This window comes from Bos indicus x Bos taurus, chromosome 1, assembly GCF_003369695.1.
Source record: "Bos indicus x Bos taurus breed Angus x Brahman F1 hybrid chromosome 1, Bos_hybrid_MaternalHap_v2.0, whole genome shotgun sequence".
NCBI lineage: Eukaryota > Metazoa > Chordata > Mammalia > Artiodactyla > Bovidae > Bos > Bos indicus x Bos taurus.
The window spans coordinates 152,006,107-152,026,801 of NC_040076.1; the positions used below are offsets into that span (position 1 = coordinate 152,006,107).

General features: G+C 50.5%; 1 protein-coding gene across 3 annotated transcripts in view; it reads left to right on the forward strand.

Annotated features, from left to right (window-relative positions):
* Nucleotides 1–19,753, forward strand: part of BTD (biotinidase) — a 42,239-nt gene extending 22,486 nt beyond the window's left edge. For all 3 annotated transcript variants that reach the window (XM_027549339.1, XM_027549348.1, XM_027549331.1), the window contains exons 2-4: nt 445–715; nt 6,015–6,164; nt 17,228–19,753. In XM_027549339.1, the coding sequence (XP_027405140.1) occupies nt 461–715; nt 6,015–6,164; nt 17,228–18,400 (1,578 nt within the window). In that variant the 5' untranslated portion in view covers nt 445–460 and the 3' untranslated portion in view covers nt 18,401–19,753. The remainder of the gene's footprint in view (nt 1–444; nt 716–6,014; nt 6,165–17,227) is intronic.
* Nucleotides 19,754–20,695: the final 942 nt, after the last annotated feature.

The window sequence follows — 20,695 nt, forward strand, 5'->3', positions numbered from 1 at the left end:
GCTGTACTTAGAGGACCACAGCCATCACAGCCGGTCTGGACGGTTGACCTGCAGCGTGAGCGTGCATATGGAGGGCAGGCTGTGGGGTGAGGGGGTACGTCACAGAATGATGTAAAACCATTAGACTAGTTATTATTGCCTAAATCTGAAGCCTGCAGCTAGAAGAGTCCTGCTGGGGAAACAATCGTGGCCAACACTGGGTCTGTTTTGGAAATGTTCTGATCCAGACGGTTAACACAGTGAGCCGTTTTATTAAGGGGCCCTCGCTCCATGTTTGGAGAGAATCGCACACCCTTTTATTAGGAACGTGAAGTAAAGCCTTTGAGTTTCAGCGTCCTGGCGGGTACGTCTAGTTGCCGGGAATAACGAATTGCATCTGCGGAAGCCCCGGTCCTGGCAGGATCCTGGCCTCAGCCGTCCTCTCCTCACCCCTTCCCCTTCTAGACTGACGAGCGGCGCCATGTCCAGAGCCGGCCGGCAGCTGGCCCTTCTCCTGTGCAGCTGCTGCGTGGCTGTGGCCATCCCGGGGGGCCTGGCCGAGGAGGGCTGTCCGGCTGAGCCCCACCAGGCCTCCCGCTACGTGGCCGCTGTGTACGAGCACCAATCCTTCCTGAGTCCCGACCCGCTGGCCCTCACCAGCCGCGAGCAAGCCTTGGAGCTCATGCATCGGAACCTCGACGTCTACGAGCAGCAAGTGACAACTGCGGCCCGAAAGGCAAGGCGTGCTCAGCAGGGCGGGCTGGCCCCGGGTCGGTGGTCCCCTGCAGCCCCTCTGCGAAATCAGACCCAGAGCGCTGAGCTGAAGGAATTAGGTGGCTCAGTTCAGTAGAGTTGCTCAGTCATGTCCGACTCTTTGCAACCCCATGGACTGTAGCACACCGGGCCTCCCTGTCCCTCACCAACTCCTGGAGTCCACCCAAACTCATGTCCATTGAATCAGTGATGCCATCCAATTATCTCATCCTCTGTCATCTCCTCCTCCCGCCTTCAGTCTTTCCCAGCATCGGGGTCTTTTTCATTGAGTCAGTTCTTCACATCAGGTGGCCAAAGTATTGGAGTTTCAGCTTCAGCATCAGTCCTTCCAAAGAATACTCAGGACTGAGCCGCATCAGGGGGCTAGAGGCCCGCTACTCAGAGGGCGGTCTGCAGACCAGCAGCATCAGCCTGCCCACCAGAGCCCGTGAGAAATGCAGAACACAGGGCCCCGTCCTAGACCTGCAGAGTCAGAATCTATTATTTTGTAAGATCCCCAGGTGATGCTTCCCCTCCAGCCTGGGGGACATGCCGGGCCAGGCCCCTGGTTATCACACGTGGGGCCTGCTAAACCAACTGGGTGTCTGGTGGCTCCCACGCCCACAGAGTGGGCCGGGGTGCAGGCGGGGGCCTTGGCTTTCTTTAAGGCACCCCCGGTAGGAAGAAGGTGCAGAAACACTGCAAAGCTGCCTGCCCGCTGGCCGCTCCCGCTCTTGGAGGCTTTCAGAGTCTAACTGAACCAGGGAGCCACCCCGGAGCGGGTTTGCTGCCTCCCGACGATGCGGGGGGCTCATTGCTGGTCCCTGTGCTGGACCCCGAGCAGCCCGAGGGCCCGGTCCAGACAGAACCGAGCCCAGCGGACAGAGTGGACTGGTGCCGCCTCTGTGCCGGGGACGGAGCGGGACCAGCTGGAGGGACGGCCGGGGGGAAGGGCCAGCGGGGCTGCTGAAGGATGCCCCGCTCCTGGGGACAGGCGGGGACCCTCTGGGGGCAGAGGCCCGTGCCTGTGAGGTCGGGGGCAGACCACCTGCCCAAGCAGCCCCCCACCCCTGCACAGGGAGGCCAGCCCTGCCCGGCCACGTTCTGACATGCGGCCTGTAGCGCAGGTACGTGGAGCACACTGATGTTGGAAGGGCACCTAGAGGCCGCGTCCTCCTGCTTCTGATGGGTGACCCTCCTCCTCTGTTCCCAACCCGATGCCCAGCCCTGGACGCCTCCAGGGCCCAGGGCTCCCCGTCCACTTGAGGACGGTGGGAACTCCTAGGAAAGAGCTTTCTTTCCGTGAGCGACAGTCAGCCTCCCTGCCACTGCCGCCCATCGCCCTGTCCTCCGAGCCCAACAGGACAGACTGAACCCCCCGCCCCAAACCCACGCTGCCTCCCCCAGAGCGCAGCCTGGCTGTCACGGCCGGGATCTCTCCCCAGGCCCATTGGGGGTCTCTCCCAGGCCCATCGGGATCTGTCCCCAGGCCCGTCAGGATCTGTCCCCAGGCCCATCGGGATCTGTCCCCAGGCCCATTGGGATCTGTCCCCAGGCCCATCGGGATCTCTCCCCAGGCGCATCGGGATCTGTCCCCAGGCCCATCCGCAGCTCCTGGACAGGGGCGGTTCCAGCCCTTCCCTCAAGGCTTTCTGGGTTACCCCATACCCTGAACTGCGCACAGCTCTGTTGAGGACAGGGCGGAGCAGACCTGTCTCCATTCTCAGTCTAAGTGTTGTCCCCAGACGAAAAGCTTTTCAGTTACATCTCGCTGTGGGCTTGCCAGGCACTTGCTGTCAGTTGCAGCCCCCGAGCCCTTTTCGCACAGACATACACACTGCCAAGGCTGTGCCATCGTGTAAGGTTAATTGATTTAATCTGATAGCAAAGCCTCCCATTGATGCCATTAAATTTCATCGTTCCAGCCTGTTGGGCTATTTGGGGATCCATACGGGCGTCCTGCGTATCAGTTACCATCACTCACGTCATTCACACCTCCTGGACACAGCTTGTTTCAGTCTGCCCTGAAGTCGGTGTAAAAACATCCCAGGCCATGCGCTCAGGCCTTCTCCTGACACAGATCCATTCTCTGCACGGGGGTGTTGGCTTGCACCGTGCTGAAATGTCACCCCCTTTCCCTCCATCCTGTCCACAAAACCATGCTGAGACATTCGGCAGATGCCGTACTGAAACCCAGAGACCGTGACTGCAGTATCCCTGCCTTTTCATCACCTGCCCCCAAATGAAACATGTAACATGTTTTTATTAGACATACACTGGCTGCAGACATCGTTGCATCTCTACTTGTGGTCCAGGAGCGGGGATGAAGCCGTTGATCTGGTCATTTTCAGGACTTACAGACATCTTAGCTCCCTACATGGTTATGTGTGTTAAAGTCACCTCCAAGACAGGTTGATGTCAAGTGTGTGTCAAAGTTTTGTATCAAACGTGCTATAAGGGCACAGGTTCCTGCAGGCCAACAAGTTCTCTCTTGACAGAGGCATTTACAGGGAAGAAAAGGAGTCATGCTTCAAGATATCAGGCTGGGAGCTCACCTGGGTTGGCACTCGGAATTCCTCAGGAGTTCTTGGGCTACTGGTCTATCAGGAAACTGCTCAAGCCCTTTGTCAGGCATGCAGAGTGCTTCCTAGAAGGCATCAGACCCCGAGTTCTGCCTCTGCTCCAGTCTGAGTCCTCATTCCTGGCAGGCGTGTAGTTAGGAAATGCAATTTAATATTAATAGGTATACATAACTGTTACTTTCCACAGGTAACCATTCAGTGCTTTCAAAGCTTTAGTTTTTAATAGAGGAAAAACATTTGTCCAAGTATAATTTGCAAAAAGTTAGAAACGTGACTCTTACACATAGAGAAGAATGGACATGTGTCAAAGGTTTTATTTAACTCATTAATTAGCCAAGGAACCAGTGAGGTGGTAAAGCTGGCTCAAAAGAGAATTTGAGGAAGAGATGTGAGTGTATCCATCAGTCAAATGAATGTGGAAATGAATCTGCTAATGGATACAAAAGTGGCTCGTGCTGCCCTGTGCCGTGCTGTGCTTACTCGCTCAGTCGTGTCCGTGCTGTGCTTACTCGCTCAGTCGCGTCCGACTCTGCAGCCCCACGGACTGTAGCCCGCCAGGCTCCTCTGCCCCTGGGATTCTCTAGGCAAAGGATACTGGAGTGGGTCGCCATGCCCTCCTCTAGGGGATCTTCCCGACCCAGGGATTTAACCCAGGTTTCCCACATTGCAGGAGGATTCTTTAGTCCTACAGGGCAATAAATCATCATCTTTAGGGTGATGTTTTGTTAAACAGCAAAGGCAAACAATGGTACATTCACTAGATAAATGATCCTCGAACGCGCTTGTCAGTCAGTACTCTGCTGTATCGTGGAAACACATACGTATACAGAGAACGTAGACAGACATTCTTCATCTTGTTTATTTCTGAGTTTGCGATAATTTTCCTTTCTAATGTGCAGTAAGATGACCGAATGCATTTTCTGCTGGAGGGAGTGAATTTTGCTGTGATCTTTCTGGAAGGCTATTTGGCAACGTATGTTAAGAATTAAAATTTTTTTCCTATGTTTGACTCTCAGTATTTTCACTTATAAAGCTTTATACTTATAAAGCTTTATTTATAAAGAAATAACCAGAGTTCCAATCAAAGATTTGTGTACAGTGCTCATCCAGAAAGTGTCTTGAGTACCCTGTAGGCAGATGGTCACCACAGTTGTCCAGCAACAGAGGATAAACTGTGGTGTCTTCTTAAATATTATCCAGCGTCTAATACAAGTGATGTTTCTGAAGGTGTCTTTGTAGTTTTTTTTTTTTTAATAATTTTGTTTATTTACCTCTGGCCGCACTGGACTCCCTGCTGCACACAGGCTGTCTCTAACTGTGGTGAGCAGGGCCGACTCTTCGTTGCGGGTGTGCAGGCTTCTCATCAAGGTGGCTTCTCTTGTTGCAGAGCGTGGGCTGTAGGCACTCGCGTTTCAGTGACTGCAGCACTCGAGCTGGGTACTCGGTGCTTGCAGGCTCCAGGGAGCATGGGCTCAGCCGACGTGGTGCTGGGGCTCAGCTGCTCTGCAGCACAGGGAATCTTCCCAGACCAGGGACTTAACCCGTCCCCTGCATGGGCAGGCGGATTCTTACCCACTGTACCTCCAGGAAAGTCCTGGCACCTTTGTAGTCTTGATGGTTCTGTAGTGAGAGCATCAAGATAGAAAACTGTATGTTTATTATTGTCTCAGTTATACACACACACACACATAGACAGAGAGGGGAAAAATGAAATCAGGATGTTAGCAATTCCTATCTTCATGATACAGGCTTAGGAATTCTTCCTTTATAATTTCTGTTTTCCAAATGTTCTACAAATAAGCTTTCATGGGTTTTATATAGCCAGGAAAAAGTTATAAGGGTGTGCAGTGCATTCCGGAAAGCAGTGACTCAGATCGCCTGTTACTCTCGATGACTCGTGCCTGCCCGCCGCCCTCTGCCACCACTCGCCGTGGCTGAGGCTCCAGGCTTGGCACCTTCAGCCCAGTAAGAAGAGAGCGGCTGCAAAGGGCCTGGCCCTTCCGTTCCGGCTGTCTCAGGCGGCTGCCATCCCCCTGGGCTGCCCCAGTTGTGAAGAGGCCTGTAAGGGGCCCAGGGCTCTAAACGGAGTCTCCTAACTCCCAGGGAGAGAAACACAAGTTACAGCCCAGTCCTGGTTCCTATGCTGAAATCAGCTCGACCCTGACACGCCAGCCCAGGGGGCGCCCACCTCTGCTGCACGTTAGAGTCACCTGGGGCCCTGTAGACAAACTCTGTCCCCGGGACCTGCTCACAGCTGACAGAAGCAGACTCTAGGCATGGGCCGCCGGATCACCCTGGAACAGCCAGTATGTTTTAAGAAGCTCCCCTGCCTGACGGAAAAGCGCAGTGAAGGCTGAAAGCCACTGGACTACTGGTAGCGTGTGTGTTGAGCATGGCGTTCAGGGCCTGTTGTAGTTCCCACTGCAGCCCCCAGGGCACCACCCCGGCTCCTAACCCCGCTCCCTCCGGCCAGGCTCACCTGTCCCTACCGCCCCTGACCAGCCCCAGGCACGTCCCTGGTTCCTGGAGGACACTGTCTCGGTTCCCTGAGAGTCAGACCCAGTGAACTGTTCCCCCCAAGGCTCAGATCCCTGGCCCTCCGGTCCCTGGTTCCGAGCAGCTGCAGGACGGCTGTCGGAGGCATGCGGGCTGCTTCCCGGCATCTGCTGACAGACTGTCCTCTGATGTTTTGACTTACAGGGTGCACAGATCATAGTGTTTCCAGAAGACGGCATCCACGGATTCAACTTTACAAGGACATCCATTTACCCGTTCTTGGACTTCATGCCATCTCCCCGCTCAGTCAGGTGGAACCCGTGCCTGGAGCCCCACCGCTTCAATGACACGGAGGTAAGTGAGGGGCCTGGCTTCCCTCCTAAGCGGGCAGGAGGCACACGGAGCTGGGCCAGGCCAGGGGCCAGGAGCCAGGATGTGCAGAGCCCTTCAGATCCTGAAAACCAAGCCGAAGCTCCCTGTGCCCCACAGTTAGAGAGTGTCCGCTACCACGAGGCCTTTACTCACCTGCGGCTCACTGTGGTTTTCAATCACCAAGGAATGCATGAATATATGCTAGAACAACAGACCAAACAGAAGTTAAAGAAGCGGGGCTTCCCCAGTGGCTCAGTGGTAAAGGATCCAGCTGCAGGAGATGTAGGCTCGATCCTGGTCCAGGAAGACCCCATGGTGCTGCGGAGCGGCTCCACCTCTGAGCCAGTGCTCCGGAGCCCGGGGACCGCGGCCCTGGAACCCCCTCTTCACGGCAAGAGAAACCCCGCAACGAGAAGCCCGACACCGCCGCCACTCACTGCAGCCGGAGAGAAGGGCTCCCAGGAACAAAGACCCGGCACAACCAAAAATCAATAAATAAAATTATTGTAAAAACTTAAAAAAATGCAAGTCCACTTCAGCACGCCCCATGCCCCATCCTACCCTGCTTTCTAGAGAAAACTATAAATGATTGGATGCACCTCCAACTATTAATATATTCTTGTCTATGCATCCAGCATATAGTGACGTCGTTTTTATTTTAAAGTTTCTTCGTTGATGTACGGTTGATTCACCACGTGTTAATTTCCGCTGCACAGCAAAGTGGTTCACTTACACGTATGCCGTTTTTTGTGTTCTTTCTCGTGTTGGTTTATCACAGGATGTTGAATATGGTTCCCTGTGCTGTATCGTGGGACCTCGTCTGTCTATTTTATAGACAGCAGTTTGCATCTGCTAACCTCAAACTCCCAGCCCATCTCTCCCGCAGCCCGCACCCCACCTCCCCGGCCACCATCTGCTAACCTCAAACTCCCAGCCCATCTCTCCCGCAGCCCACACCCCGCCTCCCCTGCTCTCCCGCAGCTGCACCCCGCCTCCCCGGCTCTCCTGCAGCCCCCACCCCACCTCTAGCCTGCACCCCGCCTCCCCGGCCACCATCTGCTAACCTCAAACTCCCAGCCCATCTGTCCCGCAGCCGCACCCCACCTCCCTGGCTCTCCTGCAGCCTGCACCCTGCCTCCCCGGCTCTCCCGCAGCCGCACCCCACCTCCCCGGCTCTCCCGCAGCCCGCACCCCACCTCCCCGGCTCTGCCGCAGCCCGCACCCCACCTCCAGCCCGCACCCCACCTCCCCGGCCACCATCTGCTAACCTCAAACTCCCAGCCCATCTCTCCCGCAGCCGCACCCCACCTCCCTGGCTCTCCTGCAGCCTGCACCCTGCCTCCCCGGCTCTCCCGCAGCTGCACCCCACCTCCCCGGCTCTCCCGCAGCCCGCACCCCACCTCCCCGGCTCTGCTACAGCCCGCACCCCACCTCCAGCCCGCACCCCACCTCCCCGGCCACCATCTGCTAACCTCAAACTCCCAGCCCATCTCTCCCGCAGCCCACACCCCGCCTCCCTGGCTCTCCCGCAGCCCGCACCCTGCCTCCCCGGCTCTCCCGCAGCCCACACCCCAACTCCCCGGCTCTCCCACAGCCCGCTCCCCACCTCCCCAGCCCCTGCAAGTCTGTTCTTTGTATCTGTGAGCCTGTTTCTATGTCATCCAGTGAAGCCGCTCAGTCGTGTCCGACTCTTTGTGATCCCATGGACTGTCGCCTACCAGGCTCCTCCATCTGTGGGATTTTCCAGGCAAGAACACTCAAGTGTGTTGCCATTTCCTTCTCCAGGGGATCTTCCCGACCTGGGGATGGAACCCGGGTCTCCCGCATTACAGGCAGACGCTTTACCGTCTGGGCCACCCGAGAAGCCCTGTTTCATAGATATGTTCGTTTGAGTCCTATTTTACGTTCCGCATCAAAGTGATACCGCGTGGTGCTTGTCTGTCTCCTCCTGACTCACCTCGCTTACTCTGATCATCTCCTGAGTCCATCAAAGTGATACCGCGTGGTGCTTGTCTGTCTCCTGACTCACCTCGCTTACTCTGATCATCTCCTGAGCCCACCCCTGTTGTCGACCATGGCATTACTCCATTCTCGTGGCTGAGTGACCTCCCGCTGTGTATGCGCACCACGTCTTCCATCCCTCTGTCAGTCGGTGGGCGCTTAGGTTGCTTCCGCATCTTGGCTATTGTGCGTAGTGCTGCTGTGAACACAGGGGAGTGTGTCTCTTTTGGGATTAGTCTTCTCCAGGTACACGCCCAGGAGTGGGCTTGCTGGGTCCCCTGGCTGTGCTGGGTCTTGGCTGCTGCACCTGGGATCTTTGTTGTGTCCGGTGGGACCTTTCCTTGCAGCACAGAGACTCTCTAGTTGCAGCTCGCGGGCTCACTAGTCATGGCACACTAGTTGCTCCGTGGCCTGTGGAATCCTAGTTCCTCAACCAGGGATCAAACTCGCATTCCCTGCATTGCAAGGCAGAGTCTTAACCACTGGGCCACCAGGGAAATCCCTTTGGTTTTTTGAGGAACCTCCATCGTGTGTCCCACAGTGGCCACGCCAATTTGCATTCCCATCCACAGCGTTCTCCTTTCTCCATACCCTCTCCAGCAGTTGTTTGTAGACTTTTTAATGATGGCCATTCTGACTGGAGTGAGGCAGCACTTCACTGCAGTTTTGATTTGCCTTTCTCTAATAACTAGCAATCTTGAACATCTTTTCATGTGCCTGTTGGCCATCTGTATGTGTCTTCTTTGGAGAAATGTCTATTTAGGTCTTCTGGCCATTTTTCAATTGGGTTTTTCTTGTTGTTCCATTGTATAAGCTGTTTGTATATTTTGGAAACTGAGCCATCATCTGTCACATCATTGGCAATATTTTCTCCTGGTCCGTAGGCTGACTTTTTGTATTGTGTCCTTGGCTGTAGAAAAGCTGTTTGATTAGGTCCCATTTGTCTGACTTTGCTTTTTTTCCCTCAGCTTGGGAGACTGACCTAAGACAACATTGGTTTATAATTCATGTCAGGAAATGTTTGCCTACGTTCTCTTCTAGGAGTTTCATGGTGTCATGTCTTATATTTAAGTCTTTAAGCCATTTTGAGTTTACTTTGTATATGGTGTGAAGGTCATTGATTTACTTACATGTGGCTGTCTAACTTCCCCAACACTGCTTCCTAAAGAGACTGTCTTTTCTCTGTTGTATATCTTGCCTCCTTTGTCGAAGGTTAGTTGACCATAGGTAAGTGGGTTTCAGAGAAGGCAATGGCACCCCACTCCAGTACTTTTGCCTGGAAAATCCCGTGGATGGAGGAGCCTGGTAGGCTGCAGTCCACGGGGTCACTAAAGTCAGACACGACTGAGCGACTTCACTTTCACTTTTCACTTGCATGCATTGGAGAAGGAAATGGCAACCCACTCCAGTGTTCTTGCCTGGAGAATCCCAGGGACGGGGGAGCCTGGTGGGCTGCCGTCGGTGGGGTCGCACAGAGTCGGAGATGACTGAAGCGACGTGGGTTTATTTCCGGGCTCTCTCTGTTCCACTGATCCATGTTTATTTTTGTGCTAAGACCACACTGTTTTAATTACTGTAGCTTTGTAGTCTTGTCTAAAGTGTGGAAGGGTCATGCCTCCTGCTTTATTCTTTTTCTTCAGTATTGCTTTGACAATTCTGGGTCTTTTATGGTTCTATATAAATTTTAGGGTTATTTGTCCAAGTTCTATGAAAATGTGAATAATTTGATAGGGATCACATTAAATCTGTAGATGGCTTTGGATAGTATGGCCATTTTAACAAAATTAATTCTTCCAATCTAAGAGCATGGAATATCTTTCCATTTCTTTAAATCATCTCTAGTTTTCTTTCTTAATGTTTTATAATTCTCAGTATATAAGTCTTTCCCGACCCCTTGGTCAGGTTTATTCCTAAGTATTTTTATTTTATTGAAACAATTTTAAAAGAGTTTTTTTTTTTTTTTTTTTTTTACATTTCCTTTTTGATAATTTATTTTCAGTGTAGAGAAATGCAACTGATTTCTGTACGTTAATCTTGTATCCTGCTACCAGACTGAAGTTGTTTATCAGTTCTGGTAGTTTTTGTGTGGATCTTTAGGGTTTTTTTTTTTTTTTTTTTTTTATAGTATTGGGCTTCCCTGGTGGCTCAGAGGTAAAGAATCTGCCTGCGATGCAAGAGACCTGGGTTCGATTCCTGGGTGGGAAAGATCCCTGGGAGAAGGGAATGGCTGCCCACTCCAGTAAACAGAATCATGTCATCTGCATAAAATGACAGTTTTACCTCTTCCCTTCCAATGTGGATGCCTTTTTTTTTTTCCTTGTCATTGCTGTGACTAGGGCTTTCCAATACTATGCTGAATACAAGTGGTGAGAATGGGCGTTTTTGTCTTATTCCAGATTTTAGCAGGAAGGCTTTCAGCTTTTCACCATTGAGTGTTATATTGGCTGTGGGTTTGTCATAAGTAGCTTCTATTATGTTGAGATATGTTCCCTCTCTCTCTCATCTCTACTTTGGTGAGAGTTTTTTTTCATGAATGGATGTTGAATTTTATCAAAAGCTCTTTCTGTGGTTTTTGTCTCCGGTTGGTGTGATGTATCTCATGTTGATTTGCGTGCACTGAACCATCCTGTGACCCGGGGTTGTGACCCTAGGATGAATAGCCCAGTTGTGGTATATGATCTTTCTTATGTGTTGCTGGATTCAGTTTGCTAATATCTTGTTGAGAATTTTTCCATGTATATTCATCAAAGATATTGGCCTGTACTTTTCTTTTTTGGTAGCGGCTTTGGTTTTAGTATCAGGCTGAGGGTGGCTTCCTAGAGTGTCTTTGATTTCCCTTGTTGGGATTGGTCTGTTCAAATTGTCTATTTCTTCTAGCTTCAGTTGTGGTGGGCTGTATGTTTCTAGAAACTTGTCCATTTCATCTAAGTCGTCTAAATTGTTAGCACATAATTGTTCACAGTATTTTCTCCTGGTCTTTTATATTTCTGTGGTATCAGTTTTATCTCTTCTTTTTCCTTCTTTTGTTTATTTGGGGTCCTCTCTCTCTCTTGTTTTTGTTGAGCTTGGCTAGAGATTTGTTGATTTTGTTCAACCTTTCAAAAGACCAGGTCTTGGTTTTATTGATTTTTTTTCTGTTGTTGTTTTAATCTTTATTTCCTCTCTCATCTTTATTATTTCCTTCCTTCTAATGCCTTTAGGGGATATATATAAATTTTATTTCTTTGTTTTTGGCTGTGCTGGGTCCCGTTGCTGTGGGTTTTCTCTAGTGGTAGTGAACAGGGGCTCCTCTCTGAATGCAGCGTGCAGGCTCCTCACCGCAGCGGCTTCTCTGACTGTGGAGCCTGGGCTCTAGGGCGTGCAGGCTCCTCACCGCAGCGGCTTCTCTGACTGTGGAGCCTGGGCTCTAGGGCGTGTGCAGCCTTTAGCAGCTGTGGCACGTGGCTCAGTAGTCACAGTTCCCGGGCTCTGGAGCGCGGGCTTAACAGTTGTTGCCCACAGGCCCAGTTCCTCCACGGATGTGGGATCCTCTGTAAACCAGGGATTGAACCCGTGTCTCCTGCATGGGCAGGTGAACTCCTTACCCCTGGGCACCCGGGGAGCCTCTGACTTTGAGGAAGGCCTGTATCACTATGAATGTCCCTCTAAGGACTGCTTTTGCTGCATCCCATAGGTTTTGTATGGCTGTGTTTTCATTGTCATTTGCTTCAAGGTATTTTTAAGATTCTTCCTTGATTTCATAATTGATTGACCCTTTGGTTTTTGATAGCATGTTGTTTAGTCTCCATGTAACCTTTTTTCCTCATTTCTTTTTCTGTGGTTGATTTCTAATCTCATGCCGTTGTGGTCAGAAAGGACGCTTGAAATAATTCATGTCTTCTTACATTTCTTAAGGCTTATTTTGTGCCCTAGTATGTGGTCAATCCTAGAGAATGTTCAATGTGCACTTGAAAAGAATGTTTGTTTGTTTGTTTTTAATGTAAGGTCCTAAAAATATCAATTAAGTTTAACTGTTCTATTGTATCATTTAGGATTGCTGTGCCTTATTGATTTTCTGTCTGGAAGATCTGTGTTTGATGTGAGTGAGCTGTTAGTCTCCTACTACTGTTGTATTCCTGTCAATTTCTCCCTTTATGTCTGCATTTGTTTTATGCATTAAACATTCGGTGATCCTATACTGGGTGAATATATATTGACAAGTGTAATTATATACACATTATATAGTGTCCTTCTTTATCTTTCTTTATGGTCCTTGTTTTAAAATCTATTTCGTCTGCTATGAATATTGTGACCCTCATTTTCTTGTCATTTCCATATGCATTAATTATTTTTTTCCATCCCCTCAGTTTTTTTTTAACTTATCTTTATTTGGCTGTGGTGGATCTTAGTTACAGCATGCAGGATCTAGTTCCCCAACCAGGGATCGAACCTGGGGCCCCTGCATTGGGAGTGAGGAGTGTTAACTACTGGGCCACCAGGCAAGTCCCCATCCCCCACTTTCAATCTGTGTATGTCCTTCATTCTAAAATGAGTCTCTAGTGCAGTGAAGTTGCTTAGTTGTGTCTGACTCTTGGCGACCCTGTGGACTGTAGCCCACCAGGCTCCTCCGTCCATGGGATTCTCCAGGCGAGAATACTGGAGTGGGGTGCCATTTCCTTCTCCAGGGGATCTTCCCGACCCATGGATCGAACCCAGGTCTCCTGCATTGCAGGCAGATGCTTTAACCTCTGAGCCACCAGGGAAGCCCAAAATGAGTCTCTAGTAGACAGGATATTGTAAGCACTTTTTTTTAAACCCAATCTGCCACTCTTTCTTTTGATTGGAGCATTTAGTCCATTGACATTTAAGGTAATTATTGATAGATATGTATTCATTGCCATTGTAGACTTTGTTTTCTAGTTGACTTGTTAATTTCTTGTTTCTCTTTCTTCTTTTTGCGATTTGATGATTTTGTATTATACTTAGGTTCTCTTTTTGTTTTTCTGTGAATCTATTGTATGTTTTTGATTTGTGGTCACCTTGTTTTTCAAGTATGTTAACCCCTTCCTACATCTCCTTGCATTAGACTTATAGTCACATGGGTTGAAACACATTCACTGAAAAAAATCTACTTTTCTTTACTCTCCTCCCCAACATTTTATGATTTTCATGTCCTCTTTTTCATCTTCATGTTTATTCTTTTGCTGTTCATTGCCTTCACAAAATGTTTGATTTTTTTTTTTTAAACCTGTATAATAGTTTATTGAAGTGATTTACTTTCCAATTGTGATTTTCTCTTTTCCATAGATTCTTGCTTCTTTTCTATCTAGAGAAGACCTTTCAATATTTCCTTTAGGGTAGGTTTAGTATTGCTGTATTCTCTTCGGTTTTTGCTTGTCTGAGAAAATATTTATCTCTCCTTCTATTCTAAATGATAATCTTGCTGGGTAGACTATCCTGTGAAAAGTGAAAGTGGAAGTCGCTCAGTCGTATCTGACTCTTTGCGACCCCATGGACTGAAGTCCGTGGAATTCTCCAGGCCAGAATACTGGAGTGGGTAACCGTTCCCTTCTCCAGGGGATCTTCCCAACCCAGGGATCAAACCCAGGTCTCCCACATTGCAGGCACATTTCTTACCAGCTGAGCTACCAGGGAAGTGCAGATTTTTCCCTTTTAAGACTTTTTAAAAACTCTTAAGACTCCTTTATGAGTGTATCTTACTGCTCCCTTCTGGCCTGCAACTTTTTTGTAGAGAAAGAAAGAAAGAAACGGAAGTTGCTCACTCATGTCCAACTGTCTGCAACCCCATGGACTGTAGCCCACCAGGCTTCTTCATCTCTCAGATTTTCCAGGCAAGAATACTGGAATGGGTTGCCATTTCCTTCTCCACGGGGTCTTCCTGACCCAGGGATTGAACTCAGGCCTCCAGCATTGCAGGTAGATTCTTTAGCATCTGAGCCACCAGGGAAGCCCAAGAACACTGGAGTGGGTAGCCTATCCCTTGTCCAGGGGATCTTCCTGACCCAGGAATCAAACAGGGGTCTCCTGCATTGTAGGCAGACGCTTTACCCTCTGAGCCACCAGTGAAGCCCATTTCTGTAGAGAAATCAGCTGATAGCCTTAGGGGGTTCCCTTGTAATTAATTCTGTTTTTTTCTTGCTGCCTGTAGACTCCTCTCTTTATCTTTGGCTTTTGTCATTTTAATTATAGAATGTCTTGGTGCAGGTCTGTTTCCGTTCACCTTGTTTGGGACTCTCTTTGTTTCCTATATCTGGATATTTGTTTCTTTCTTTCGTTTTGGGAAGTTTTCAGCCATAATTTCTTCAAAGAAATTTTTGATCCCATTTTGATTTTCTTCTCCTCTGGAGTCTCCATTATGCTTAAATCGGCACACTTTATATTATCCGTGTGCACGCGTGTCCTCAGTCGCTCAGTCGTGTCCGACTCTTTGCAACCCTGTGGACTGTAGCCTGCCAGGCTCCTCTGTGCATGGGATTCTCCAGGCAGGAATACTGGAGTGGGTTGCCAGGGGATCTTCTCAACCAGGGATCAGACCCGTGGGTCTTGTGTCTCCTGCATTGCTCTTTACCACTAGCGCTGTCTGGGAAGCCCATATTATCCCATAGTCCCTTACATTGCTTTCATTTTTTTTCTTTTTATTTGACTTTCTGTCTGCTCTTCTGATTGGGTGATTTCCATTATTCTATCTTCCAAGTATTTATTCATTCTTCTGCATTATTTAATCTGCTATTCATTGCCTTTAGCTCAGCTTTTGTCTGGACAAGTGAGTTTTCTAATTTTTCTTGGCTCCTCTTTATAGCTTCTAGGTCCTTTTTATGGTAATCTGCATTTTTATCAATCGCTCTTCTTAATTCCTTCAGTATTTTCATTATCTCCTTCTTGAATCCAGTGTATATTAGGCTGATGAGGTCTGTTTCATTGTTTGTTCTTTCAGGGGAATTCTCTTGATCTTTTAATTGGGAATGGTTCCTCCACTGTATTTGACTTATATTTCTCTTGCTCTGTGAGTTTAGGAGAAACAGTGATCTGCTGTGGTCTTGGAGGTCTAGTCTAGCTTTATGGGGTAGCCTCCCTGGGTAGCCTGTGTGGGTTTGGTATTTTTGGTGTGAGGGCTGTCTTTGGTATAGATGCCTGCTGTTCTTCCCTAGGTCTATATTGGTCATTATCCCCTGGATAGGAGGTATGACAGGTGTCGTGGTGACCAGAGCCTGCGCTGAACGTTGAGCAGGGCCTCCTCTTTGCTCAGTGGTTGTCACTGCCCACTGAGGGCCAGATCTGCTCCCGAGCTGTTGGGGCAGAAGCCCCCAGACCCATTTCTGAGCTGGGGTGCGAGGGAGCCGGGGAGCTGAGGGGGCCTGGAGCACTCCTGCTGGGAGAGAGCCACTAAGTATTCCTCTGCCAGCACCATCCTCCCTGAGTGTGCTCTGTGGTGTCACCTGTCACCTGTCGCACAGGCATACAAAGCCTCTGCTCTTGGCACTGCTCTCCGTCCCTTCTCAACCATGGGAAAACGGGCAGCCTGCCCTGGTGTCCCTCGGGTGGCGTTCTCACAAGGCCAGCGCAGCTCCGCTGAAGTCAGGCATCCCGAGCACAGTAGTGCACATCTGGATCTGCTGCAGGACCTGCGGAAAGCAAGCCGCAGCCTGCCGGGCCCCCGTGTGCATGTCCCCACAAGCACACGGCCGCTAAGGCCGGACCTGTCCCAGGCCCGGGAGCTGCCCACTGGGATGTCCCAGGGGCGCTGAGCTTACAGAGCGGGCAGTGGTGGGGTGACCCCGCACAGTGTCAGGGGGAGGGCTCGGATTCCTGCCTTTACATGCAGGCAACCCACGGGTGCTCCCGCAGAACTTGCAGAGGTAGAGCTGTCATCAGCGCCCATGGAGACAGAGGCTGCTGTGGTGGACCCACCCCTCTGTTTGGGCAGTGTGCATTCACAGTGGGGTTTTGATGGGGGTGCAAGCCCTCCATGAGCGTGCCAAGACTGAGGCTCCTACGGCAGGCCCACCCTCGCCTCGCACACTTGTTAACAAAGGCTCTTCACTTCTGTGGCCGGCCCAGGCTTCTTCCACATACACCCCTGCCCCTCACCATGCTCCAGCCCCCTCAGGCTGTCTGCGTGCAGCCCACTGCAGTCCTGCCCCTCAGGCTGTCCTCTGAAGCCTGAGTTTCAGCACCCAGCCCTGCTGCAGACATCGGTGGATGCGTGTCTCTAGTGCAGGCTGGTGGCTGGACCATCCCTGCAGGCCTCTCTGCTCTGTCTGCCCCAGGTGGGTGGCTCGGCTCGCCTCTGAGCCCCTGAAGCTCCCTTTCTGTCTTGGTGAAGGGGCTTCCCAGGGTGCGGGACCCTTTCCTCTTTCACAGCTACTTCTTAGGGGTGCAAGTCCCATCCCAATCCACCCCCGCCTCGGCTTTTTTTTCTTTCGTTCTATCCGGTGTGTGGAGATTTCTCTTACGATTTTGGGTGTTTGAGATGGTCTGCCAGCATTCAGCGGGTATTTTGTGAGAATTATTCAAGATGGAGGTGTATTTTGATGTGTATGTGCGAGGAGGTGAGCTCCACATCCCCCTATTCTGCCACATTGATTGGACGTCCAGCCCCCCGCCAGGATAAACACTTTTAAAATTATTTTTTCAAGAGCACTGTGTTTTCCCTTTAAAGGACTTTGTTGCACTTTGCATCCCCAGTAATAGCACATGAGTGCCTGTTTGCCCATCCTTTGGTCAGTGAGAGAGAGAATAGCCTTTTTAATTTTTGCCAGTCTTATGGAGGTGAGAAATGACACCTCATTGTCATATTAATCTGCGTGTCCTTACTGCTAAAGAGACTGAGCGTCTCCTCAGGTGTTTGTTGGCCCTTTGTATTTGCTCATCTGTAGCCCGCTTGTCCGTGTTCTCTGCGTGCTTTCAGTGGTGGGTACTCTTTTCTTCTTGATTTATGTTAGCTGTTTACATATTATGGACATAATACAGGTACTGTTCTAAAATTATAAGAAGGAGGCAGGGTTTAAAACTTCCTTCGTTTACACTTTCATTTCCCCCTCTAGGTCCTCCAGCGCCTGAGTTGCATGGCTATGAAGGGAGAGATGTTCCTGGTGGCCAATCTTGGGACAAAGCAGCCTTGCCATAGCAGTGACCCAGGGTGCCCGAGTGACGGTAGATACCAGTTTAACACGAACGTTGTGTTCAGCAGTAATGGAACCCTGGTTGACCGCTACCGCAAACACAACCTCTATTTTGAGGCAGCGTTCGATACCCCTCTGGAGGTGGATCACACAGTCTTCGACACCCCCTTCGCTGGCAAGTTCGGCGTCTTCACTTGCTTTGACATATTGTTCTTTGACCCTGCCGTTAGGCTCCTCCAGGACTCCGAGGTGAAGCACGTTGTGTATCCGACTGCCTGGATGAACCAGCTGCCACTCTTGGCAGCCATTCAGATTCAGAGAGGTTTTGCCATCGCCTTTGGCATCAACCTTCTGGCTGCGAACATCCACCACCCATCTCTGGGGATGACGGGGAGTGGCATACACACCCCTCTGAAGTCCTTTTGGCACCACAGCATGGACAGCCCTGAAGGCCACCTCATAATTGCTGAGGTGGCCAGAAACCCACCGGGCCTCATCAGTGCAGGGAACGCCACAGGGAAAACGGACCCATTCCACAGGAAGTTTTTACAACTCTTGGCAGGGGATCCCTACTCAGAGAAGGATGCCCAGGACGTCCATTGTGATGCGGCCCCCAAATCAACCACGAATGCCTCTCCCACATTTAACTCTGAGATGATGTATGACAATTTCACCCTGGTTCCCGTGTGGGGGAGGGACGGCCACGTCCACGTCTGTGCACACGGCCTCTGCTGTCATCTGCTTTACCGGAGGCCCTCCGTGTCCCAGGAGCTGTATGCCCTGGGGGTCTTCAATGGTCTTCACACCGTGCACGGCACCTACTATGTCCAAGTCTGTGCGCTGGTCAAGTGTGGGGGTCTTGGCTTTGACACGTGTGGGCAGGAGATCACAGAGGCCATGGGGATGTTCGAGTTTCACCTGTGGGGGAACTTCAGTACTTCTTATATCTTCCCAATGCTTCTGACCTCAGGGATGATGCTGGAAACCCCTGACCAGCTGGGCTGGGAGAGTGATCAGTATTTCCTGAAGAAGAGGGGACTGTCCTCTGGGCTGGTGACGGCAGCTCTCTACGGGCGGTTATATGAGAGGGACTAGGGGGTTTTGGAAATGCCCCCCCCGCCACATACACACACCGACACAGGCTGAAGCTCACGGCAGTGGGACCTCCTCTTTGCCCCAGAGCCCATCTGGGAGGCAGGGAGGAGGTAGGGAGACAGGCTGCGCCAGGGTCTTTCCCTCTTAGGTGGAAATTAGTGAGGTATTTTCTGGTATTTTATACTCTCATTTCTATTTTTCAAGCCATTTCTTCCTCCAGCAGATCTTTCATCACACAATTGATTTAAGAGCTCAAACAGAAATAAACGTCAGCTTACGTTTCACATGTCCACAAGACGGCTAGTTCTGCATGTCGTGTGTGCTTTTTCTTGTTGTTGATCAAGTGACTCCCAGGATATACGGGTATTTCACAAGCCTCAAACATTATCGAGGGTAAGAACACTCAAAGCAAAAGCCGTCTTAGAATGGCTGCCGTGGGGACTTTTCCCTACTGGTGGCCAGAATTCGGACCCATCATGCCACAGCCACAGGCAGCCCCAGCAATGTGGAGCCTGAGGCAGCTTTTGAAAACAGAGGGGAAACTTTTCTCAAATCTGCCTTTCTGCCAGTGATCGGAATGTGTCAGGCAGGCCTCAGCATAACTGGAAAGAAAGAGGGCTGTGCCCCAGAGAGAGAGAGAGGCTGGAAAAAGTGCTGAAGAGAGGGCAGTGATGGGAACAGATGAGTAATAGGATTCCTGGGCACAGTGTGTCTCATCCAGGGATTCCAGGCACGTCAATAAATCACACTGGCTCTGGGCAAGCGCCTTCTGGCTGCCCAGCTGTAAGGGATGGAGCGATGCTGTGAACTCAGGGCCTTCTCCTTGCAGACAGGTGGCTGGAGCGGCCTGGGGCTGGCGCATGCAGACTTTATCCAGTCACTGGACAGGTGTCTTTGGAGAGCCCACCACAGCCGGAGCAGGACCTCCCACAGAGTGAACTGTAGATGCAAAATCGTATTCAGTGTGTGAAGACCGTTTTCAGGCCTCTGGTGTCGGTATTCCTTGTGTCCAACATTTCCAAGTTGTTTTGACTCTATGCCTAGTAATTATCTCAGATCATTTTTAAAGTGGAAAATGGATAGTTTTTTTTTTTTTTTTAAAGAAAATGGATAGTTAGCTTTATGTGATTTGCCTCTTCAAGATATAGCTAGTTTCATCTCCGTTATAAATTAGGTGTTTTAAAGCAGTATGTGCATATATATATATATATATATATATATATATAATATATAATTAACTGTTACTATAATTATACAAAGCGAAAAATGAGATTCTTTGCCCGTCTCCCACAGTGTGGCCCTTCTGGACCCTTCTCTGGCTCTCAGGCAGGATAATAAAGAGCACAGATCCTAGAGTCAGACTGGCCGTTGCTTTCTTGGCCTCCTGGTTTGCACTTCCCCATGCAGACCTCGCCTGTTTATTTGACCTTGTTGCGCCCGTTTTCTTCTGCATGGAATGTGTGTTGAATCATTCACGTGGGAAAGAAGTGAAGACCCACTGACTCACTGCCTGCTTGCAAAGGCCTGGAATGAATCAGTCTGGCCTTCAGGGAATTTGCAGACGCAAATCAGGATTCCCGAGGAAACCCGGGCGGTCCCCCTGGAACAGAACGGGGACCTCTCCCACCAGATGCTGGCGCAGACCCAGGAGGGGTGAGCTGGCGGCGCCATGCGGCTCCGGATGTGGCCACGGCCGCCGCCCCAGGGAAGCAGAAATCATCTCAGAAATGCACATCTTGCTTCCTGCCGAGATGATTCAGATCAGCCCGAGAGAGACAGAGGCCAGGCCTACATGCAGGCGTGGTGCAGCTCCTTCACCAGTGACGCTTCTGAGGCACCTGCTGGATGCACCTTCTGCTCCCGCGAGCAGAGCACCAAGAACTTTCCCCGAGCTGCTATCTACTGAAGATTCAGAACGAACTGCAAACAAAGCAGAAATGAGGGGGGGCTTCCACGATGAAAAGCAGTTGCCAGATGGCAGAGCAAAGCGGAGGGTAGGGGAAATGAGCAGAATAAATCATTTTCAAGATAGAAAAAAAAGCACCCATGACTCATGGTCATGATATGCCTTTGTGAGCTGCGATCCTGAAACTCAGGAAGCAAACGTTGATCCGGACCACAGCAGAGAGGCGGGACGCCCCGGGGTGTACTTTTGTCGGAATCGGGCTTGGGGGAAGTGGCCGGTCGGTGCGGTTTCCCATGAAGGTGCAGCTGGGCCTGTCTGCGGTTTTCCTCCAAGAGGAAGTGAGAGGCAGTAGTGAGCTGAAGAAGTGCCGTTCTTAGGGAAGGCGCAGC